This window comes from Martes martes (genome assembly GCF_963455335.1).
Source record: "Martes martes genome assembly, chromosome: 8".
In the NCBI taxonomy this organism is placed as follows: domain Eukaryota; kingdom Metazoa; phylum Chordata; class Mammalia; order Carnivora; family Mustelidae; genus Martes; species Martes martes.
Window position 1 is genome coordinate 65004784 of NC_137895.1, and position 25212 is coordinate 65029995.

Consider the following 25212-nt stretch of genomic DNA (forward strand, 5'->3'; position numbering starts at 1 on the left):
CACCCCACAGAAATGTCCTGAGAGCCATGATCTGTGACTTAAAATTTTCAGGTAGCCCTATCTCGGGACATAAAAACGGTGGAATTTTAATAGTGGATTTTATTTAACCCCAGTATATCTAAAATATTAGCATTTTAGCATGTGATTAATATTAAAAACTAATTTTAAAGTTGAATGTAAAATTACTACTGAGCTAGTGTGCACTTTTTTTTATAAGTAATCCTTCCTTAAAATCCAGTGTATGTTTTATACTTACAGCCTCTCTCAGACTAGTCATATTTCAAGTGTTCAGTAGCCACATGTGGTTAGTGGCTGCTGTATTGGACAGCACAGACCTTTATTAATGACCCTGACTTTGAGAGAAATGTAAGACTTTGTCCAGACTAGAAGCTCTAAATAAAATGTGATTCTGTCAGAACATCCCAGAAATCTCATAGCACTGAAGACAAATTTCATTTGAATTCTTGGAATTATCTGACATACAGCTTTAGACCTGTTCATAGCAATAGACTTCAGTGAATGTTATCCAAATATATTTGGCCTCTTCCATGACCATTTCACTGGACTTTGACACTAATCTATTATGATTCTGTGCGGCATATTTACCACGTGACAGATTGATAAGGAACAGCTTTCCATGCCAGCATTCTTAATTTATATTAATTATTGTCAGCTTTGCTTGGAACCTAAAATGTAAAAGAAAATAGGCAAGATTGGCATAAACTTTTTATGGATGCAAAGAGCAGAAGTCCCTGATGGCTCAAGGGAATATAATAGAATATGTAAATTCAGGGCATGGGAAAATATTTTAGTGACTGCTTGGCTAAAATGGTTGCTAGTGTTTGCTACTGAAACAATATGAAAAGAACCTCTTACAGAATTACATCATGCCTCCTTCATTGCCAAAATTCCCTTCTATTCACATGATAGGATATGGGCATATATGGGTGTTATAATAAATATTATAATCAAAATACAGGAGAAAGTGAAGTGGGATGTCCAATAACTGAACTATATAGAAGTTGAATTTCAAAAACAAAATACATTCTTTAGTCTGATCCTTTAGAAAATTAAATCCTAAAAAAGAAAAGGACATGGAAAGAAGGGTGACCATTATCTTTGAAATAAATGTTTGGGATGTGGCTCTGGCACTAGCTATCCTACCTTTTAGTTTCTAAAACGGAGGTGATACATTCAAGATATAGTTCTGCTCTTCTCTGCTTTTCAACTGAAACCTCAGAGAATCCCAAATGCCAGCCCTCTGGGTGAAGAATAGCTTTTTGAGCTCCTTTCCATCACATGAGGGTGTCAGCTTTGGGTGGGCAAGTTCTGCACTTTTCTCTTGGAGGGAAATCTCACTCCTTGCCCCCACCCCCTTGGCGACATGTTGGAATTCAGGATACCTCCAACCTTATTTATCTGTAGTCTCAGTCCCATTACAGCCCCTCCCCAACTTGAATCAGTCACCCAGTTGCTCTGCCAGCTTTACCCCGGGACCCTCCAGGACCCTCTGGCTCTGCTCTCCTTCAGGTACCCACCAACATGGCCAGGCCACAGGCTTTTTATGCAGACCTTTTTTTTTCTCTCTACCTTTTTCTTCTCTACCACCTGAATTCTGATGTTCCTCTTTGACCTTAACCTCTTACCTCTGCCCACCCTTCCCTTTCCTGTCTGTCCTTCCTGCTGACCCTTTGATGGGGTTGTGTGATGACCTGTCACCTCCTACCTCCTCTCCATGCTCAGTTGTTTTTTTCTAAGACCTTAGTATTGGCATACTTTCCATAACCAGTGTGATTCCCCTCTGACTCCCTCTTTCCTGCCCACCCTGCTCTTCACCACTGTCTCACAATCTCTGTGCTCTCTAATTTTATATTCATAATTTATAATCCCGTCTCTAACTTACCCCTTTCACTAATACATGTGATGTCAAGCTTAGACTCTTGCACACCTTGACCATCATTTACTTGCCTGACCAGGCCCCCAGCCCAAGGTACCCCATTGCCTGCATTTTGCTTTCCCTAAGCCAGTACTTCTCAACTCTTTTCATTATCAGCCCCCCACTCACCCCCTAGGAGCCTTTTTAAGCACTTTTTCCAAAACACCCTGCCCCAATAAATAGTCAAGAATAAAATTTGTTAAATAGCGTTGAGCTTTGGGAGCCCACAAAGCGTTGTCATGTCTAGTTTTATTTCTTATATGTAATCTAATCTCATTTTCACTGCACAGCTCCACACCAAGAAGTAATTTTCACCCCTGTTAGGAATGGATGCTCTAGACCTTGATCCATTCTGTCAGGTGTTGGGGATGAAAACCAGAAATCTGAGTTGAGGGGGACCCTAACCAAACTCTGAAGAGAGCATTGTGAAACAAAACAGGTGGTCGAGAGTCATCCCTTATGGTCTTAGAATGCTCTATCTCCCAAATATTTTGTTCTTTTCCTTCTTCCCCTCCTTAGTGTCCATACACACACCCAGAAGATAACATCACTCCTACTTTTACTAAGAATATCCAAGTCAATCAAGGTCAATTTTTGCAGCTTCCCTTCTTCCTTCCTCAAAATTTCCTGCATGTTTGAAGACTCCCCCTTCTTTTGCTCTTCCACAGAAGAAGAATTTCTTGCCTCCTTAACACCGCCAGAACTTACATCGTGTTTATGCATTGTTTGTAGGTTTTTTGAAATTGAGTCATAATGGAATAAAGTGGAAAAAGTGCACAAATGTGGGTTTTGACAATTCTATATACTCTTGTAATTACCCCCAAAATAACATGGGACATTTCCATCACTCCAGAAAGACCCCTCATGCCTCTTTCCAGTAATTTCCCATTGCCTTGAGGCAATCATTGTTCTGATTCTTTCCACCATAAATTAGTTTAGCCTGGATTAGAATTTCCTTTAAAGGTGATCATTTACTATGCACTTTTTTGTCATCTGGATATTTTTGCTCAGCATACTGCTTTGAGTCTCACTCCTGTGATTACATGTTACTTTTATTCTTTTATTTATTTTATTTATTCTTTTATTTATTTTATTGTTCTTTTATTGCTGAGTAGTATTCTGTCATGTAAATGTACTGTAATTTGTTTATCCATTTTCCTGTGGGTGAATACTTGGTTTCTTTACAGGTTTATTATGAATATTAGTGTTGTGGCTATTCATGTCCCAGACTTTGTATGTTTATTTTTCTTAGGTAAATATCTAGGAGTAGAACTGTGGGTAAATGTATCTTCAGTGTTTTGAGAAACAGCCAAACTGTCCTTCAGAGTAATTGTACCACTTTCCCTCCCATCGACAATGGTAAGAGGTCCATGTGCTTCACACCCTGACATTTGGTATTGTCAGTCTTTTGTATTTCAGCCATGAGGAGGCATTAGTATAAAATCCATATGTGTTCTTGATTCTGTTTCTGTCCCCTTCCCCCATCCATTGTTGTGGGCTCCCTCTTAGGTCTTCAGGTTTTTCCCATTCCACAAATTACTGTATACCCTAGATTCCCCCAGATTATCTTTCTCATTTCAGCCATTCCCTCAAGTTGTTCTCCTAACTCCTTCTCAAGTGTCTCCCATCAAATCGGCAAGAATGGTTAGCATATGATGCTTCTCCTTCCTCCTCACCTGTTCATTCAGCTCTCTCATTACACTGATGTCTCTGAAGTGAAGAATACACCAGTCTTGACCTCCTCCTGCTTTTGAAGCTCTTTATTTCATTGCCTGTCTTAGAACATGTCATGTTTTCTTTTATTTCCAACATCTGTTCTTCTTCCCCCCTCGTATAAATTGAGGGGCACCTGAGAATTTCACTGATTGTCCATTCCATACATACATAGAGTCCAAACATCTTAGCATTTAGGACTTTCCTTTGTCTTTTCCCCCACTCTCCCATGCTGTGTACACCCTGATCCACAGCCACACTGAGAACTTGCCAGCCACCTATGCAAAACACGAGCCTGCAGTCTTCATTGGAGAGAATATTACAAAGGGTTTAAAATAAGAACTCTTCTAGTTCATCTAAAATATGATTTCATTTGTGTCTTTTTTTTTTTTTTTTTTTTTTAAAGAGAGGAGTAGGGTAGGGGCACAGGGAAAGGGAGAAAGAATCTTAAGCAGCCTCCACGGTGCAGAGCCGATGCAGGGCTCAACCTCTCGACCCTGGGCTCATGACTTGCGCCAAAATCAAGAGTCAGATACTTAACCTACTGAGCCACTCAGGCGCTCTTCGTTTGCATTTTTATCTTCTGTTCAGTGTTTCTACCAAACTGGATTCTCTGTGAGAGGATGAGACTGTTTACCTCTTTGCTGAAGATTTGAGAGTTAGTGTGTATACACAGATTGCTAATTGTTAAAATATTTTTGTGAAGTATCTCTCCCTTACCCAAACTCTGTTCATTCATGCTGTGATTGCCAATGAATTGAGCATGAGTGCATTGTTTTAAATCAATAGTATGGTTTTCAGGGACTGGTCCCTTTTCTCAGTCCCTTTTTAGCTGTGATGGCTGCAGTAAACTCTGGAGAGGCCAGAAGATAGCCTGCATGGGAAGCACTGTGAGGGAGAGCAAGCTTAAAAGGACCCCTGGTTTTGTTTATTCTCTTGAAGGAATTGGAATGTTTTTTTTCTGCCTGCATAAATATTTCTGACAGAGGGCAATTAAACAGGCCCGACTGCTTTGTCAAATACAAGAATGTTCAGTCATCTCCCCTGTCCTGAAAATTATCCCCCTTCTACCCCCAGCCCCTGACCTTAAACTCCATAAGCTTTCCGGGCTCCATTTGCAGTCCAGTGTCCTTAAGATCCTGTGCTGGGCTCTGACATGGAACAACTCTTACCTGGAAACAGAGCTTAAAGAAAGTACGAGTCAATTATGAGAATAAGAGAAATGAACAAGGAAGTGTTGAATCACTACATTGGACTCCTGAAACTAATATGACACTCGTTGTTCACTAACCGGAATTAAAATAAAAACTTAAAAAAAGAGAAAGTGGTGAGGGCCACCACTGGGAATTTCTTCTTGGATGCATTAGCTTTCTTCAGGGGACCAAGCATCTCAATTTTTTATCTTAAGTCCAGTAGATTAGTGTTGCCCTGACACAGAGGCTAAATTTGGAATCTAAGTTGTCAAAGATCGTCAGGCTTTCAGATCTATTTTTAGCTCTGCTTACACCAGGAGGAGAAACATGAAGGGCAGAAAGAGGAATATGCGTGTTCTCCACGTGCCTCTGGCCCACGCTTGCCTGTGGTCTGCAGGAAGTGTGCTGAGAAGCACACTGGGAAGCCCTGTGGGGACGTGAAGCTTGCCTTGAAGTCTTCCTCCCACATCCCCTTCCCCGAGGACCCAGCCTGGTGTTTTCACATTGTACCACCAGGCAGCCAGGCAGCATTTCTGGGCTCTCAGCCCTCAACCTTTCTGCCACCTCTCCAACAAAGAGTGACTAACATGCTAATAGCTGACACCTGCATGACAAATTACAAAGCCCTTGCTCATGCCTCCTATGCCTGCCCACTCTGAGTAGTCAGAGGATAGGCACCATCCCCCTCCTATCACAGACAGGGAACCGGGCAGGGAAGGGAGGGTTGTGAGCACCAAGCTTTATGGAATGGGACCTCCGTAGCCAGCACTTTCTGATACTTCTTGCTGTCACACTGTCTCTGTGTCTCTCTCCTCAGGACCAGGAGCTATAGAAGAACTTCATGAGTTTGGATCTCAGTTCTACCATGTTGTAGTGCGTGACCTTGGGAAAACAATTTTATTTTACAGTGCCTCCTATTACACACTTATAAAGTAGAAATCATACTAGTAACTTGTTTTCATGAGTACTACACGTGAGAATGCCTATAAGTACTTAACATAGGACCTAGCCCCCAGTAAAGATGAAATAAGTTTTAGCTATGATTAATTATTAGCCCAGGGACATAATTTCCCACTTCAATTTGAAGCTCAGCTTCTTGGTATAAAATTAATAATGAGTCAGAAGTAGATAATGCATTTTCTAGCCCCGCAGTTGAACAGCTTTCAGGCAATATTCAACCCCCTTGGGACTCCATTTCCTCCTTTTTGAAATAAGGGATGGGACGAGGCGATCAGGTAAATCTAACTGCAAGAGTCTGTGGTTTTAACTGTGACTTGCAAGGTTCTCATCCCTTAACTGAAGTGGAAGATCAGAAAGGAACTTAAAAGTCCCTTCTCTCTTCAGATGTAATAGTTGCACCGAGACAGCATTCTTTTTTTGCTGCAAAATTAGTCGGCTCTGGTGGAAATTCCACATGGGAATCTGACTGAAAAGTAGAGAAGCAGCAAGCAGAGCTAACATTGACTGCATCGTCCCATGCACCAGACACTCCTCTAAGCGCCCTGCCTTCGTGCATTTATTGCACCTGTACAGACGCCTGGAGGGTAGAGATTAATCTACACATTCAGCAGATTTGGCCTCTGAGGCATACGGAGCAAGAACAGCTAATCCAAGTCATATGGCTAAGGAGGGCAGAGCTGGGATTCAGATAGCAATCAGCCCAAACCTAAAACCAGGCCTGTTCCCATCCCATTGCATCATCACAGTGACCCTTTATCTATGGGGTGAGTGAATGCTGGCTGAACAAGGCTCTTCTCACTGCCTTCTCCTCCAGGTGCCAAACTTGGGAGCACTGTTTCTGTGCTTTCCTTCACATCACGGAAGGGCTTAGCGTAACTGTTCATGCAAGCTTTAATATGATGCTGGCTCCCCACTCACCTCCCTGTACTCGTGACACAGAGCTGGCTTCCGATGTTCAGGAGCGAGGCTGTGGGGGGCAGGCATGCTGCTGCCGGGGTTTGGGGCAGTGATCTCACTGAGTTGATTAAGACATCAAGAGCCTTCTAAAGGAATGAAACAGTGGCGCCTGGGCGGCTCAGTGGGTTAAGTGTCTGCTTTCTGCTCAGGGCATGATCTCGAGGTCCTGAGATTGAGCCCGACTTCGCACTCCCTGCTCAGAAGGAAGTCTGCTTCTCCCTCTCCCTCTGTGCTCTCTCTTTCTCACTCTCGCTCTGGCTCTCTCTCAGATAAATAAATAAATAAGTGAAACAGGAGGGACTCAGGACGAACATTTCCTCAGCCAGCCTATTTCCTGGGCCAGCTCCTGTGTGAGGTCTCATGTGAGCCATGTCTCTATCTCGGCCACTCTGTAACTAGCCAGCATCAGAACTTCCTCCCATTCTGCTCCTGTTTCCAGCTGGGGAGAGGGGTGTTAAAGACAACCAGAGCTTGACCACCCGCACCACCCAAGGTAAGCACCCCAGCTGCCTCCCATTGTGGCTGCAGTAACCTCACACAGATGCAGGCACATCTGTATTGGGGGAGGGTGTGAGGTCTAGGTCATCCACTCTCTCAGTGCTAACTATAGTGATTATAGTCCTGAATTGAAAAAAAAAAAAAATGCATTCTTCATCACCCCATAATATGAACCTGTCCTCCAGACACTTCCTGTATGACTTCTGTAAGGAAAAAAAAATAAGCACAACTAGCATGGACACCTGTAAACCCAATGCTATATTTCCACAGCATTGCCCAGAGATGTGCTCAGTAAACTTGAATGAACATAAAAGAGGCTACACAAAGTCTCTGACCCAATGCTCTTCTTTTTCTATATAGGAGAGATAGTAGAACCATTGAAAACATGTGTGTTCTGAAAAGCTCATCTGTCAGATACTTACAATTTGACTTTCACAATTCTGTTTTTCAGAAGACCTGGTCAACTCTGTGGGTCCCCCCTCCACCTCTCACCTCCAAAATCATAATCTTTTTCCTTTGTGAGACACATCATTTTGGGACAACAACAACAAAACAAACAACAAAACACTCCCAACCATGGAATTGTAGCTAGGGGAGCTCCCCAGCACTCCCAAGTTCACACTGTGGTTTACGGGAAATTTTACTGTTGCCAAGTGGGTTGCCAAATCCATTTATTTCTGTTGCTGGCATTTCCTGAATTCTCCCAAAATGTCAATACTTTTTCAAAGCAAGCATCTGCTTTTCATTTAAATGAATGTGTCGCGAGATTTTAGACAGGAATCCAAAAAGTTTTCTAAATTGACAAACTTAAAGGGTCCTTAATTACTATAAGAAAATATGGTGAAGCCTTATTTGCTTTCGCTAAATATCTGTCATTGAGACTGAGCCAGGAAAGTGAGATGATGCAAGCGTTTTTACTTACCACACAAGAAAAACAGCCCCACTACTGTATAACCAAAGGGAAAATTCCCTGGGAAGCTACAAAGGTTTAATGGCAAAATTTGCACATTATGAGCAAGATCTAATTTCTACTTAATGTTTCTCTCATGAAATCAATGATGAAGATGTTATTGGTCCCAGGAAGCCCTTCTCAAGTCTTTTAGCCTTTTGGAAGTTCCTGGGGGAAACTTGAGAGAGTAGAGTTTTGCTTGCAGAATATTAGGAGATTTTTATTTATGTTATGATGCCTGCATGGATGACACAGGCTCTGAATGCAGAGTGGAGGCAAAGAAAGAAAACTGCCTCTTCCAACAGCAGTCTTTCTCAGAGTCCCCTCCACCCCACCACACTCCCCCTCCCCCCTTCAGCCTGTCCATCATCCGGCCAAGTCAACTGGCCACTGTGGTTGTTCTTTTGGCTCTGATTGTCCCAGTGAGTCTTCTTTCATTTTCTGGCTTTCATCATCCTCTTCCATTTAGCCTTATACCCAGGTTCAGTTGAACAGGCAAATCCCACACAGAACCAGGGCAGAGTTTCCGGAAGCATACACTCAGGACCACCCTGAGGGAATCACCTGAGGGGCTTATTGAGAATAATGATTTCTGGGCCCTACCCCAGACCTGCTGTATCTTAGAAGGCCTGGGATTCTGCATTTTATCCAATACCCAGTGATTCTTGAGCACTAAAATTTGAGGGCAATTAATCTTGGGGGAAAGTGAAGACCTAAGTATTTTAGGCCAGGAAGGATCATTGGTCCTCAGCTGCTCCAGTCACTTGATGTTTCCTTGTTTGGTGAATAAAGAAAAACAGGGTGCCGAGAGGTGATAAACATTATCACGCTGGGACAGTTTTACCCTTACCTGCTCATGTCACCTACCTAGGGATTCCCTAATGGTTCCACCAGTGCTGGTTGAACTCCCAGCAGTTGTGTGGGAGTTCTTTGTGTGACATGAGTTCCAAAGGGATTCAGAATGTTCCTTTCTGTAACTTCTCACCGGAGGTGTCTGTCCATGGGAGATGTGCTGAGGTTTGATTTTTATCAGTTTATTCACTAGTTATGGGCTACTTATTGCAAACTTTTTCTGTATTCAGAGAACCTGTGGAGTTAGAGCAATCACATGCTTGGTCAATTCAGACGCAAATGTTATTTTCTTATTTTTCTCCTTTTGAATTGACCTGTCAATTTAGTCTAAATGGACTAACGGAGTAGTCCTCTATAGATGGGGCTTACGCTGAAAATTTCCCCAAATTACTTCTGATAGATCCAAAATGAATGTATTAGGAAGCTTTAATGCTGTCTAATGCTGGCCCGGGGGTGATCTGTACTGTCAGAGCATAGTAATTCCCATTATTAAGAAATTTTATAATGTCTATTTGAAATTTTCTGCCTCTTTTTTTTTTTTTTTTTTTAATCTTTTCACATGGAGTTAGTGCCTAAACCTTTCTTTTCTAAGAAGCTTTCCTGGCTTTACTAAAGGAGAGGCTCAAAATGGCTCCTGATTCTTTCTTGCCCAAATATTCACTTTTAGCAATCACCCCTAAAAATGCAGACACTCTCCTTTATTCATTTTGGCCTTGTCAGCTGGGTGGTTGCCTTAGAATGAGGTTTCCAGGGGTAATGACTTGTTTGCTAGGGGTGTGATTTTACATTTAGTGCAAAGTATTCATTTGTGTATTTAATGATGATTTAAATTGTATTAAAAACCCGGGGGACCTGCATGTCTCAGTCAATTAAGCGTCTGCCTTTGGCACAGGTCATGATCCCAGAGTTCTGGGATCGAGTTCCACATCAGGCTCCCTGCTCAGTGGGGACTCTGCTTCCTCCTCTCCTTCTGCCCCTCTCCCCATTTGTGCATGCTCTTTCTCTTTGTCAAATAAATAAAATCTTTAAAAAGATTATTGTGGTATCAGAGAAAAAGATCACTCTGATGTCTAGCTTTAATTTATTTTTTATAAAAGATTTTTTAAAAAATTTATTTGACAGAGATCACAAGTAGACAGAGGGGCAGACGGGGTGGGGGTGGGAAGCAGGCTCCCTGCTGAGCAGAGAGCCGGATGTGGGGCTCGGTCCCAGGACCCTGAGACCATGACCCGAGCCGAAGGCAGAGGCTCAACCCACTGAGCCACCCAGGTGCCCCTAGCTTTAATTTTCTGTGAATAGTTTGAAATATGGAAGTATATTACTTTTTTAAAAAAAGATTTTGTTTATGTATTTGAGAAAGAGAGCGTGAGCAGGGGAGGGCCGAGGGAGAGAGAGAGACAGAGAATCCCAAGCAGACTCCATGCTGATTGCAGAGCCTGACTTGGGGCTCAATCCCACAACCGTAAGATCATGACCTGAGCCAAAATTGAGTCAGACGCTTAACCGACTGAGCCACCCACATACCCTGAAAGTATATTACTTTTGTAATAAAGTAAGAGGATATTACATTCTTCTTGTTTTTAAAAATTAATTTTTTAAAAAAGGAGATAGGTTGTAATGAGTGATTTTGGAAACATTAAATAAGCTAATAAAAGCCAAAGCATACACAGTACTTACCGTGTACCTGAGACACAGGGAGGTCTGATAATTTGCCTAAAGAAATACAACAGTAAATGGTAGAAGTAGAATTCAAAGCCAGTCCTTCTGGGTTTTGAATTTGTGCTTTTAACCACTAAACAGAGTTAAGGTAGAGAGGCTGCTTAAATCATACCTAGTAAGGAGGAAATACTCAATAAATAAAAACTATATTTGTCATTTTCTTATGATTCTTAAGCTTGGGATGCTTCTGTCTTCTTTAGAATTACTTCCGTAATATTGAAAGAACTGTAAAATGGAGATATAAAATGGATGATATTATTATCCACCTCTAATTCATTGGGATACTGAAATGCTTATTTAAGATTTACAAAGATTAAGAATAAGAGAGTAGTAAAACCATGGTTTTTTTTTTTAAGTTAATTTAACAATTACTGAATTTCTACTATGTACAGATCACTGGGATAAAAGAAGTAAGATTAATAAGACATGGGTCTTGTCTGTGAAGGAGCTTAAAACCTAGTAATTGTCTCAGAGCACCTAACATTTAAGAGAGTGAACGCAGACGTGCTGAGTGTGGCCAGCTAGTGGAACAGGACAGATTCGAAGTTCTAGGTGAGAATCCTGGTGTCACAGTAGCTGTGTGCTGGGCACACGTCACTTAGCTCTCCAAAGCTGTTTATTTTATCCAGGTGTTGGTTGCTGGTGTTGTTTTCAGAATCTTAAAAATGGCAGTAGTTATGCCTAATTCATTATACTTGAGAATTAAAATAAAGAATGCAAAAGATTCACTTACTGTGTCCTTAGCAGAGAGTAAATGTTCAGCAAACAGCTACTGGGAAGTGGGAACTATTGACAACTTGCTTGCATGGCCTACTCACAGGTGGACAGACATACCCCCCTCCACGAGGCAGGGGCAGGGGCTCCTCTGTGCTGCGCCAGGGCCTTGGAGAAGAAAAGTGAGCTGGAGTCCAGATACTCTTTGGAATGTTGAGCTGAAAAACAAAGAGCAACTGTCCCTCTGGGAGGCCGGCCTTCCTGCGTGGACCAGGGCAAATCACCAACGCTGTTAGAATCTCACCCTCTTCCCCGCTATAAATTAAGGAGGATGAATTATACCCATAATTCTCAAATCTGAATGGCTGTCATATTCTCATTGTGTGTTTCCTATTAGGAGGCCCACCCTAGGAACACCAAGGTCTTTTTGAAAGCACTTGAAGTGATTTTCAGGTACACAGGGTAGAAAAGTAGTGGAGTCGGTGATCTCTCAGGTTCTATAAGATAAATGCCAATGTAGTCTGGCTGGACCAGTGGGTACATGGTTATGTTTGGAATGTTGCTCAGAACCACATTTTGGAAGGTTTTAAACAGTCTATCTGTACGCAGCCAGGCCTCAATGACGATTTTTATATAAAGGAATGTGTTGCAGGCAGTGCTCTAGAAAAAATGTGTCGGTCAGTTGTCTGCATGTAGTAGAAGGAGAAGAAAGAGGGAACTAGAAACAGGTTGGGAACAAAGGTGTGAACAAGCAGAACTAAGTAAGGCACAGTCTGATTGAGAGAATTCCAGGAGTATTGCTGCCATGTTTTAATTAGTATGAGACAGTTAGTAGAGAAACATGAGCTGTAATGTGGATAGGGAAAGGGATGCCTCTGAAACCAGAATCAGACTGAAATGAAGTTCAGTTCTCATGTGGTAATTATGGTACTATATGACCAGAGAAGATCCTGTGGAGATGAATTATCTGCTCTAAGTTACTATATCAAAACCACGCCTATTTCATAAGCTCCCACCAAAGGCTGAGCAAAAGAGACACTGCAGAGGAACCGTCTCTCCCCACTGTTTCTCTCCCTTTCAGAAACAAAAACAGCAAAATTACTGCTTATGAGTTTCTCAGGGTTTTGTTAAAAAAAAAAAAATTTAAGTATGTGTTAAAAGTGGCATGTGCCTGACACCTCTTGGTGTCTAATGATTCTTGAAGGCTCCCAGGGAAAAGCAGAATCATCCAAGAGTGCAGAGACAAGAGGAAAAGTCTTATCTTTGCATCTTGCAGTCCTCCTGTACTAACCCAAATTACATGGTGAGATATTTTTCTGAAAATGTGTCCATCCTTCAAGAGATTAATAGAGATAGAGTTTTTCATAAAGAATTAAGTTTCGTGTGAGGAGCTTTGTTGCTAACTTTTCCGCTGTGTCCTGTGAATGTTAATGGACAGCCTCAAGTGTTTAGATTCCTAGGCTGCATTAAGTGGTAATTAATCTCACCAAGTTCATATATAAAAGGTTTAAGCTGCCTTTCTAACTGATGTGAGCCATGACAAATGAAAATCACTGAATTTTTACTATCAAATTGTTGTAGGTTTTTTTCCTGCTGATTCTGAAGAATATCCTAGCCCAATTATATCCTGCAGGGCTTAATCTTCAGCCTTAATTTCCTAAGTCTGAATCTTCTTCTGGATTTTGGGAGGATTTCCAAATTAATGAAGTTTTTGTGGGGAGTTTAGGGGGTGCCGTTGGGTAAGCATCCAACTCTTGGTTTTGGCTCAGGTTGTGGTCTCTGGGACATGAGGTTGAGCCCCCCATATCAGGAGACTCTCTTGCCCCCGCTTCAGTCCTTCTCCTCTAAAATAAATAAATAAGTCTTTTTAAAAATTTATGAAGTCCTCGGAGGAAGAGTTCTGCTAATCATGAAGTCAATAGTCAAATGACCAGGATTAAAAAAGAAGCTTGCATTTACATGTGCCTATGGAGGAAGTGCTTCAGGGTATATTTTAGATTAGAAACCCAGGAGTACATAAACCTAGTGGACTTCCATAGAGTCTCATAGACACTGTTTAAATGTTTGTTGACTAAATGAATGAATCCATTTAAAAAAAAAATCACTAAGAGAGCTGTGGTGCACATTTCTTATAACCCTGCAACTTTCGAGCCACATCCCCAAAATAATCCAGTGAAGCACACAGGTGTTATGCCTGGTTCTCAAGGGCAGGACTGGGCACCAAGAGGAGCCCAGTAGGAGTTAGCTCACCCCCAGTAAGAAGAGGATAGCATGGACAGCCACCTCCCTTGGGAAATAGCTAACATGTAGTAGACCGATGGTAGATGTTGGCTAAATTGAATGCAAGGCTTGTGCTGGAAACATGACTTTTGTGTTTTCAAGGTCTATGATAGAAGACTCTTTGCCAGGTAAACTTGCCTTGTAGCATGCTGCTTCTAGCACTTGGAACTCAGACTCATGGAGTCAATATTGGTTTTCCCTCTCCAGATCTTCATTGTACAGAGACCCAAACCGTGGGGTTTTGCAGCAGGAGCTACGCTGAGCTGCCTTGGCTAATTTATGGAGCAATTCTGCTGAAATCTCAGTGTGCGAACAGATTACTAGAGAATCTTTTTAGAATGTAGGGTTCAATTCAGGAGGTCCGGATGGGGCTGGAGGCTCTGCATTTCTAATGAGCTCCTGGTGAGGTGGATGATACTGGTGCATGAATCATACATTGAGCAGCAAGGTCATTAAGAGGTGGGTTTCTAAGTAGTTAGAAGAAGCACATAGGGTGTGATGGACGAGCACTGGCTCTCCATCCAGAAGACTGGTTATATCAACTGGATGAGTCACTCAGCTTTTCTGAATCCCAAGTTTTCTTATTAAAAAAATTAATATGATAGGGCAATGAACACCTGCTGTATGGGATTGTTGTGAAAATTAATACCTGTTTTGTGAAAATTTACCAGAGCCTAAGGTACATTGCCAAGTAAATGATCGTTGACCCTAAATAGTGAAAACAGAAGCACACAATTCTATATTGGTACCCAGTAAAGATGGGGGGAGGGGGACCCTTAGGCTGTGCTCTCTACAGTTCAGGGATTCTTGTTTATCTGGTTTTTCATTCCACTTGTTTTACCAGTTACAATGCCTAGCACTTGGCAAGTGGTCAGTGTTTGTGAAATTGTATTAGTAGCAAAGTTGATCACTGCCAGTGTGTGTGTTTTTGGCTTTAAAAATACTGATATATCAGGGGGCACTTGGGTGGCTCAGTGGGTTAAAGCCTTTGCTTTCAGCTCAGGTCATGATCGCAGGGTCCTGAGATCGAGCCCCGCATCGGGCTCTCTTGCTCAGCAAGGAGCCTGCTTCCTCCTCTCTCTCTCTGCCTGCCTCTCTGCCTTCCTCTCTGCCTGCTTGTGATCTCTGTCTGTCAAATAAATAAATAAATTCTTTAAAAAAAAAAATACTGATATATCAGGATAATGGCCACGTGCCTCCCCTGTGGCACTAGCAGGAAAGAGAACTGCCACCCAAAATATTGGTAATAATTCTGGGGCCTTGAGTCCTCTCTGAACCAGAAATAATCACTTTGAGGAGAAGACTAAAATGAAGAAAACAGAACCAGCCCAGATTTTCCATAAAACTTTGATGATAAAATAGTCATTCTTTGCCAGCCAATAGCACAGTATTTCCTAACTTGACATATTATGTATAAATCATTGCCTCTTAGATATAAAAGCGCAGGTTAATGTGAGCAGTTTGGCTGGCTTGTCCCTGAGAAATGGCTCAGCCACTGTGGGGGTGTGGCTAATCGTCCAGATGCTCAACGCACCTTCCACATCATTGTGAGCTGCTCCCACGAATGCCTTTACAATTGCTCCTCTGAGGGTTGAGGTTTCTGGTTAACAAACTTTTAAAATACTAAAGCTCACAAGAAAGTGCATAGCAGGAAAGAGAAGGTAGAAATATCAGTGAATAAACTGCAGCGTCATTTACATCTCTTTCCACTGAGAATTCAGAAGCAGAAACTATTGGCACCTTGAGACAATCCAGTTTAATTCATTTGCAATGAAATCCAGAGGGAATCAGGTTATTTTTGCTAAAAGAAATGAGATCTCAGCGTCTAATCAGAGGATTTAAACAAAGTGTTATTAAAAGATGTTGTTTTTTTCCCTCTGTATAATCTCTAGGTCCCAGGAGAAAAAAGAAGAGGCTATCACCTTGCTGAAGGACTCCATTAAATACGGTCCCGAGTTTGCAGATGCGTATTCTAGCTTAGCTTCATTGTTGGCCGAGCAGGTAACTGTGTCCTTTGAACTTCACATATTTTTAAAAATTTTTCCTGTTGAATGTATACACTGATATTATCTAGATTTTGATATTAATGGTTCAATTTGTAAACTCATATTGGACAACCAATCTCTATGTCAGTTTTCTTCTTGAAATGACAAGTGTAGCTTTCTTACTCCAATACTCCTGGTCTAGTGAAGGTAGCCTTTAGACACAGATGGTCCATTAGAGGTCATTGATGTATTCTGTGTCACTTTGAGACAGAATCTGTCAAGAGCAATACACAAGAGACCTAGATGGCTCAGTTGGTTAAGTGTCTGCCTTCCACTCAGGTCATGATCCCAGTGTCCTGGGATCGAGCACCATATCAGGCTCTCAGGGAACCTGCTTCTCAACCTCTGCAGGCCACTCCTCCTGCTTGTGTGCTCTCTCTCTCTCTCTCTGACATATAAATAAATAATTTAAAAAAATAAAAGGGGGGTGCCTGGGTGGTTCCATCAGTTAAGCATCTGCCTTTGGCTCAGGTCATAATTTCAGGGTCCTGAGATTGAGCCCCACATCGGTTTCTCTGCCCAGTGGCGAGTCTGCTTCTCCCTCTTACACTCCCTCTATGCTCTCCCTCTCATATAAATAAATAAAATCTTTTTAAAAAACCTCTAAGAATTTAAAATAAAATGAATGAATGAATGAAAAATGCACAATATTTGCTTATTTTATTGCTATTTACTTAATTTTTCTGGGGAATTGCTGATGGACTCAGATCTCCAAACTCAATATGCAACCAATTATTGATAATCTTAATAGATCTTGTGTCTCAGTACCTGTTAAAGGATCACATGAGGCTTATAGAACAGGCTCCGAAGAGACAAACATTTCTGGTGGCATAAAGGGATATTTTTCTTCCCCTCCTTCTCTTTACTTGTGTCTAAATGATTGGATACTATTTTTCAGTGTCCTGGATGCATGTCGCCTGCTAAGGGGAAACAAACATAAATTGTCTTCTCTAAATTGATGATACTGTTCTGTTGGCACACATGAGTGCCTTCAGTAGACAGTAGATTCTGCTCTCACACAATTGCCAGACTGTCTTTAAAGATTTTATTTATTTATTCGACAGAGAGAGAGATCACAAGTAGGCAGAGAGGCAGGCAGAGAGAGAGAGAGGGAAGCAGGCTCCCCACCGAGCAGAGAGCCCGATGTGGAGCTCAATCCCAGGACCCTGAGATTACAACCTGAGCCAAGAGTAGAGGCTTAACCCACTGAGCCACCCAGGCGCCCCCAGACTGTCTTTAAAATCAAAGTCAGCACCTTCCAAAGATGCCCTGTAGCATTCTGTTGGCTTAAATGTGATGAATGTTAGTTACATAGAGGTGCGATTTATATTCAAAAAAACTTTGGCAGTTTCACCAGGATGCCAATTTAGAATTTTCTGTGGATATTTAAGTGTCAGAAATGATAAGCTTAGTTTTCATGCTCTGCTATTGTCCATGTAGTGTAGTTGGGCTTTAGACAAAAGCCCATGCCTGTGGTGGGTGATTTCCGTGCTATTTTAGCACAGTGGTTAAGCGGACAGGAGGATGGTCATGTTCTGTGTATGGTATACACTGGCTGTCCTCAACTACCTTTGGCTTGTGTTGAAGCAGACACAGTAGGAGATTTCTGAAGCAAAGATTGATTCTGCCATTGCTCCTTTTTCTCAGCTCATCCTGTTTCGTTCATTTTCATAGGACCTTTCCCCTGCCTTTGCCTGGCTGGGTGTCTTGCCATTACTCAGACTTGCCAAGCATGCTTCTCTCTTGGAGCCTTTGCACCAACTGTTCCCTTTGCCTGCAGCACTTCTCTACCAGACATCTTAGAGTATCCTTCCTCCTATCACACTGGTTTCTGTGCAAACATTGCCCGGTCAGAGGGGTTGTCTGTGATTACCCTTTGTAATTGCCAGTCTCACACTGCCCATCATGTTCTCTGTCACTTTGTCCTGCCTTATTTTTCCCAAATAGTATTTATCATCATCCAACACACATATATTTTTAAGATTTCTTTTATTTATTTGTGAGAGAGCATGAGCTGGGGGTGGGGGTTGGTGCATAGAGGGAGAAGCAGACTCCCCGCTGAGCAGGGAGCTGGGTGTGGGGCTCCATTTCAGGACCCTGGGATCATGACTGGAGCCAAAGGCAGATGCTTAAATGACTGAACCGCCCAGGTTCTCCTAACATGTTTGTCTATGATCCTTCTCCCACCACTAGACTATTTAACTCATGAGAGTGACCATCCCTTCTATTCATGGCTGTATTCCCATGTCCTTCACATTGTATGCAATCAATAAATTTTGAGTGAATAAATGAATCTATATGAACTGAAGGATATATAGTCCCTCCAATCCAGTACATATTCTGTATTTTCCTCTTATATTATGGGAGGACTAAGCATGTAGGCCACACTGTTTTGTAATTGATCATACCCAAATGTGATGTGTTTGTCCTGCACTGAGTGGTAGTATGAGGACCACCATGTGCAATTACTCTTCATAACCATAGAATCAGGGATAGGCTGGGGAACAGCACTTACTACCTCATGCAGTGTCTTCTTTATGAGGACTCGGGAGAATTTCTCTCTCAGTATTGGGAAAAGTTCTGCTTCTGAATTGAAAGTTTTTTTGCTTTATTTTTAATCTAACACAGGAAAAATCTTGTAAACACTAAAAAGGGTCAACTCTATTTCCATCTCCTTTTCCCCCAGCCTCTGACTAACAGCCATCCGGACTATATAGTCTTCTTTTCTGTAGGTGCTGCTTTTATTCCGGGCTTATCATTTTCCTTAAATTATTTTATTCAAGTTTTATTTCCAATTCTTAAAGCTACCTCAATTTCTTTGTGGAATAATGAGGTATAAGTAAGCAAATACAGTTCACTCTTGAACAGTGTGGGGAGTAGGGGTGCTGACCACCTGTGCAGTCAAAAATCCACATATTGACTCCCCCAAAACGGAACTACTAACAGCTTACTGTTGACTGGGTGCCTTACCAATAACATAAACAGTTATTAGCATATATTCTATGTATTGTATGTGTAATATACTGTAGTCTCACAGTCAAGGAAGCTAGAGAAAGAAAATGTTATTAAGAAAATCATAAGCCGGGGCACCTGGGTGGCTCAGTGTGTTAAAGCCTCTGCCTTCGGCTCAGGTCATGATCCCAGGGTCCTGGGATCGAGCCCTGCATCGGGCTCTCTGCTCAGCGGGGAGCCTGCTTCCTCCTGTCTCTGCCTGCCTCTCTGCCTACTTGTGATCTCTGTCTGTCAAATAAATAAATAAAATCTTTAAAAAAAGAAAAGAAAAGAAAAGAAAATCATCAGCCAGAGAACATATATTTACAGTGCTATCCTGTGTTTATTGAAAAAAGCCTGTGCATAAGTGGACCCACGCAGTTCAAACCCACATTGTTCAAGGGCCAGCTGTAAATAAAATACTGCATTCATTGTTCCCAGCTCCTGTCTTTTTTCCCAGTTCACCAGGACAGATGATAAGCATTTAATTGCTCTTGATGAAAACTGCCCTTACGCTAAGTGACATTATCACTTACCTAATACGAGTGATAACGTAGTATGTTTCGTGGAGCTCTTTGCCGATACGAGAATGTGTATCTAGTCACACAGTTCCATCTTCCTAAAATGCCATCTTATCTTTCTCCCCTTAAAAATCCTCCTCAGTTTTCAAGATCCAATTCAGTTCCCACTTCCTCCCCCAACATTTCTCCACCTCTCCTTCTCATGGGAATAGAGCTCCTATGATATTTATGGAAGCACACATCAACGTGCAAAAGAGTCACATATTTTTATTTCTTGAATTCAGATGTGGAACTACAATTTAAACAATTTTTCAGGTTCGTTTTCTTCACAAGACCGTAAGTTTCTTTAAGAAAAGCAGCATCGTCTTTGTATGCCCATTTCTTTTCTAGGGTTTAGGACAGTTCACTGTATGATGCAGGCATTCAGACAGCATGTCTGGATTTGATTTTCTTTGAGATTCAGGTACTCCGTAGTGTGATATTAAGAGCATTTGACAGGGAGCTCGGAGACCTGGTTCTAGACCTTTCTCCATAGTTAACCAACTGCACAGATTTGGGTAAGGAGTACTTTACCTCTCTGGGCCTCAGTTTCCAAATCTGAAAATTGATAAATATTCTAAATTATCTTTACTGCATCTATAGCGCTAACATTTTAAGAGTGTGTCAAATTATCTTTTTTCATGTCAATTAAGTGCTATTGAACTGGTTTTTACCATTTTTTTAATCCAAGTGTAATTAACATACACTGTTATATGAGCTTTGGTTGTACAACAGAGCAATTGAATTCTGTACATTACTCAGTGTTCATCAGTATACATGCCCTTAGTGCTCATGAATATTTCAGTGAATGCTATAAGGTTCCACTGTAATTAGTGCTATTGTTTCTGTACAAATAAAGGATTAACATGTTAATATTGTGGAAAGTGAATTGCCTTCTTCAGTTGTGTTTTCTTTCTAAATTAATGAGCTCCAAGTTGATGAAAAGTTACTGCTCTAAAGATGATTAAAATGTTCTGTGATCTCAAAATGTACTACAGTCCATTCTGCAGTATCTTGCTATTAACACATCTTATAGGAAGTGGAAGTTTAAAAAGGACAACATATATATGTTTTCCTCTGTCATGTTTAAGGTATGTTAGATGCCTTATTTAAAATCAGCTGTGTGATAAATTTAATTTTCGTGAACCACAGCGGTAAATTGGAGTAGAGTTATTATGTGTCACATGGTTGAAGTTACGAACAATTTTCAAGAAGAACAAAGAATGACTACAATCATGATCTTTCCTCCCATATAAGGGTCACTTTTTTTTCTTTTTCTTTGTTTTTTTTTAACCAGGCTTTCCTGCTCTAGGTTCGAATGTAAAATGCTATGAGATCTAAGAATGTAATTGAAAGATTGAAAAGTTTTCTCTTTTGCTCCTTTGGGCAATTGATTTTTAACATCAAAGGGACAGAACAGCTGTTGGGCATAACTCAGGATTGCCTTTCCTCTCTGACTTTCAACAGCTTGTCTTCATGTTTTGAATTCTTCAGGAATAAAAGAGTGCTTCAGAGGCACAAGCAAGGCACAGAGAAACTGGTAGAGAGAATCCACCCAGCTTAACATTCTTTGGTAGTAAATGGATTCATTTTTTGGTGGCACAACCTTATTTAAAGCATTCCAGAATCTCAGACTCCCAGAGTATATGAAAGCAAGGACTGCAAACCTTGGCCACTCTGTAACACACTTGTGAGCCCATCCCTTCACGGAGCAGGCTGTCTTCCAGTGTCACCAGACACATGCATGGCCCATGCACACTGTTGTTGTGGGCCAATCTAATGACAGAAAACTGTCCTGTACTGAGCTAAAGTGAGTCATCCTGTAATTGGCTCCCTTTGAGCTCCGTCTGACGGAGAGCTTGTTGGGCGCAGTTGTGTTATCACTTCTCTAATCACCCCTTTCCTAAGCTAACCTCTTTTCTTTCACCTTGTTTCTTTCTTACCCTGATTTCCAGATTCTTGGCTTCTGGTCATGTTGCTTTGCATAGCCTCTGGACGATCTACTTTCTCTATGACAGGATGGCTCCCCGTATTAAACTGTAGTTCAGCAAGTTCAGGGTGGAATAGAAATACTTCCTGGCTTGACATCCTGGGTGTCTGCTAAATGTCGCCCTGAAATGAGTTCTGCTGGTTGTTTGGCAACCGCATGGCACTCTGGCTCACATTGGAAACAGTCAACTCAAGTCCCTATAACCTGTGAATCTTTGTTAATGCAAGCCTCACCCATGCTGAAGGCATGTTTTTATAATTGGCTGAAAGGACTCATCTTTATCTGTATTTAATTTCAACTTCTTTGTGATCAGTCTGAGATTTCAGGTGTTCTAGGACTTTTTGTCCCTTTTCTGCCATCTTTATATTAACTACCCTTCCCAGATATTTCACTTGGTAAATTAAATAAAAATAGCTTCCAGTTACTTATTTATGTTTTTGATTTTAAAATGTTGCAGAGACCTGCATTGTGTCTGTAGGATCTTCTTGCCAGGTTGACCTCTCTTTTACCTGAGACTCTTTAGGTACAGTTATTTAATTGTTGTTTCATTTAACCAATCATGTTATCATCTAGCTCACCTCATCTTATCTATGAGGATGTTGTGAGGCGCTTTGTCAGAAACCTGCTGAAATCCTTCCCCTGATTGGAGGATGTGATTCTATTAGAAAACAACAGTGAGGGGCCTGAGTGGCTCAGTAGGTTAAGTGGCTACCTTAGGCTCAGGTCATGATCCTGGGGTCTTGGGATCGAGTCCCGCATTGGGCTCCCTGCTCAGCAGGGAGCCTCATTCTGCCTCTGTGCCTCCCCTCTGCTTGTGCTCTCTCTCTCACACAAATAAATACAATCTAAGGGGGGGGGGAACCCACCCCCAACAGGTTTCATTTGCCATCCTTGCTCTTACAGTAAGCATACTGCTGTCTGTTGACCCCATCTCCCATCCTCACTGCCAGTAGAACCTGGAGTGTAGTAACCTCTTGTAGGATTTGCCTGGGACTAATATTTTGTTCATCATTCTGTTGGAATCCAAAAGTAAAAAGTAATTCTTTCGGGGCACAGTAGAGAATTTAAAGAGGGAAAATTTGAAAAATGAGTTAAGCTGAAAAGGCATTACATGCGAGCCTTTTAAGGCTCACAATGGAGCCCCGATTTGAAATTGATAGGTAATAAGGAGCAAAGGCAAGTCTCAAAGGAAAAGGTTTTAAAACCTGGGAGGGAGAAAATCATGTGGAGTATTTTGAGGAGGCTTTTAAATGCATTCTGGCATGAGTAGTGGAGAGCCTCCTTTCTGGAACAAAGTGTGGGCATGGACAGACGTTATTGTGGAAAAAGAATCCCTTTGTATTTAGGAACTGTTTGTATGTGAAGGCTGAAAGGAAAAGAAAATAGAAAATTAAAAATTCCAGGGTCAGTGGGGCACCTGGGTGGCTCAGTTGGTTAAGCCTCTGCCTTCGGCTCAGGTCATAATCTCAGGGTCCTGGGATCGAGCCCCACATCGGGCTCCCTGCTCAATGGGGAGCCTGCTTCTCCTTCTCCCTCTGCCTGCTACTCCCCCTGTTTGTGCTCTCTCTCTTTCTGTCAAATAAATAAATAAAATCTTAAAAAAAAAAAAAAATTCCAGGGTCAAGCACCTAACAGCGAGAAGACACATGACCACTGAGCACCATGGGGAAGCCAAGGAGGAGGGAGATTTTAGAAAGGGTGGAAATGAGATTCACTTCCACATTCCTTTTCAATTACACAAGTAATATGAAAATGTAAATGAAACGTATGAAAAAGAGAAGATAAAATATACCTTTTATTAATAATGTAATATCTAGAAATAACGAATATTTTTTTAATATCCTGCATGTCTTTCAATATACTTATTTTGTTTTCATACTTCAATTCACATGTAATTTGTATCCTATTCTTTTTCACTTGCTATTAAATTAAACATACTATACCTGTTTTCGTGGTGCTAGACAGCCTTGATTATACCATTTTAATGGCTACTTACTAGTTATCAAAATTATACATTGTGATTTACATAATAATACCCCAAATTTTGGTCACTTGGTTTCATGTGTGCATGCATACGTGTGTGTTGGGAGGACAGTGAACTTTTCCTTTCTTACGGCTTTTTTAAAACAATATTTTGAATCATTTCTAATCATAGATTCCTAGAAGTAGAGTTCCCATATCAAAAGAGTATCATCATATTTCAGAGATACCTTACTAAATTGCTCTTGAGGTATGTTACTAAATTGCCTTTCTAAAGAGTGGTACCCATATCCTCTGCTCCCAGCAGTGTACAGCCTTTAAATGTTGAATGTTAGTGGAACATTTAAGTGGAAATAATGTGTGGACAGATGGCAGTGAAGGAAATTAGGGCTGGGAAGGTGGATTTAGGACTTCAAATAAATGAAACCACATTATGAGTAGCTTATTTCTCTGAGGGGAAAATGAAGAATAGCATGTGAAAAAAAAAAACTTGAAGAATTTTTTAACCTTCTCATTTTACAGAGAAAAATATGGTGTGTACTGAATTAGGTGCTCCTCAAGGTCATACAGATAACTAGTGTCAGGACCAGGACTGGAGCCTGCTTTCTTGACTCCTTGGCACTGCTCTTTGGCTGTATGACCCTGACGTCCTATGACTGGACTGCAGTAATGGGCCATAGTCAATGAGGTTGGGTGTGGAAGGAGGGGGAAAGGAGAAGAGAAGTGATAGAGGAAACCACAAAGGGTTAGTTGTCATAGAAGTGAGATACCTAAAAGAATCTGCAAAAAAATTGATGCCTGTGTCTGTCTGCTGCAGCAAAGAAGTCAAGAAAACTGAGAACAGAAAATAAATTCTTAGATTTAAAGTCAAGGTGGTCTTGGGCTTACTGTTCTCTTCTGGTTCTCCATACTACTCAGAACTGGCTGTACTCCAGCTTCACAGATAGGATTGTAAACTTTTATAAACCAACCATCATTTTTAAACAGCCTACTCTCATGAGTGATGATATAGGTTGCATTACACTAACAGTAAAGGGGAAAAAAAATTAACACTGCTTATGACTCTGACCCATTGTAAATTATTGCTAGCCCCAGGTTTATAGGCTATTGAAAAACTCAGTTAATTTTATAACACTTAAGATATTTTTATTTAATGTATTTTGAGAGAAGACTTCACCGGATACAAGAATGAAAAGAAAATTGGAAAAGTAAAATATAAATTAGGAGAATAGACCAAGAGTGGATGGTCTAGAATCAGCTTTTCTCCTTCTGCCATCTTTTGGGTCAGGTCAGCCACATATACTGTTGCATTGTGGCCAGGCCAACTTGAACCAGACCTTACTTTAAGAATTATTGATTTGATTATTCAGCACATATTTATTGAACATCTAGGTACCCTGAACACTAGAGATTGTTGAACTAATAAAGTACAGGCCTTATCCTCGTGGAACTTAGAGTCTGGAAGGGAAGGCTACTCCTGAGCAAAGAACTATAGCCCCCTCCCCAATATCTAACACCATTGTGACAAATGTGTGAAGAGGATGTACCCATGAGAATGTGGGAAGGGGCACGTGGGGGGCAGGGGCAGTGGCCAAAGAGCAGCATTTAATCAGCTACCTGAAGAACTTTTAGATATCAACAAGATTTTAAAAAAAAGAATGGGAAAAGCTTTCTGGCTAGAGGGAATAGACCACATGAAGGCTCTGGGGTGAAGAAGAGTGGGATCTCTTCCTCTAATAGAAAATCGTATGCCTGGAAGTGCAGAGAATGAGGACAAATGGTGTGAGAAGAGTTTAGAGATGGGGGAAGGGGGAACTGCAGTTCTCTGCAAATGTGGCTCCCCCCCTTTTTTGTGGTCTCCTGACAGTGTTATAC

General features: G+C 41.3%; 1 protein-coding gene across 3 annotated transcripts in view; it reads left to right on the plus strand.

Moving 5' to 3' along the window:
• TMTC1 (transmembrane O-mannosyltransferase targeting cadherins 1) overlaps positions 1 to 25212 on the plus strand; it is a gene marked incomplete at its 5' end in the record, with an annotated part of 261097 nt that overhangs the window by 212284 nt on the left and 23601 nt on the right. For all 3 annotated transcript variants that reach the window (XM_080811049.1, XM_080811048.1, XM_080811050.1), the window contains one exon: positions 15664 to 15772. In XM_080811049.1, the coding sequence (XP_080667175.1) occupies positions 15664 to 15772 (109 nt within the window). The remainder of the gene's footprint in view (positions 1 to 15663; positions 15773 to 25212) is intronic.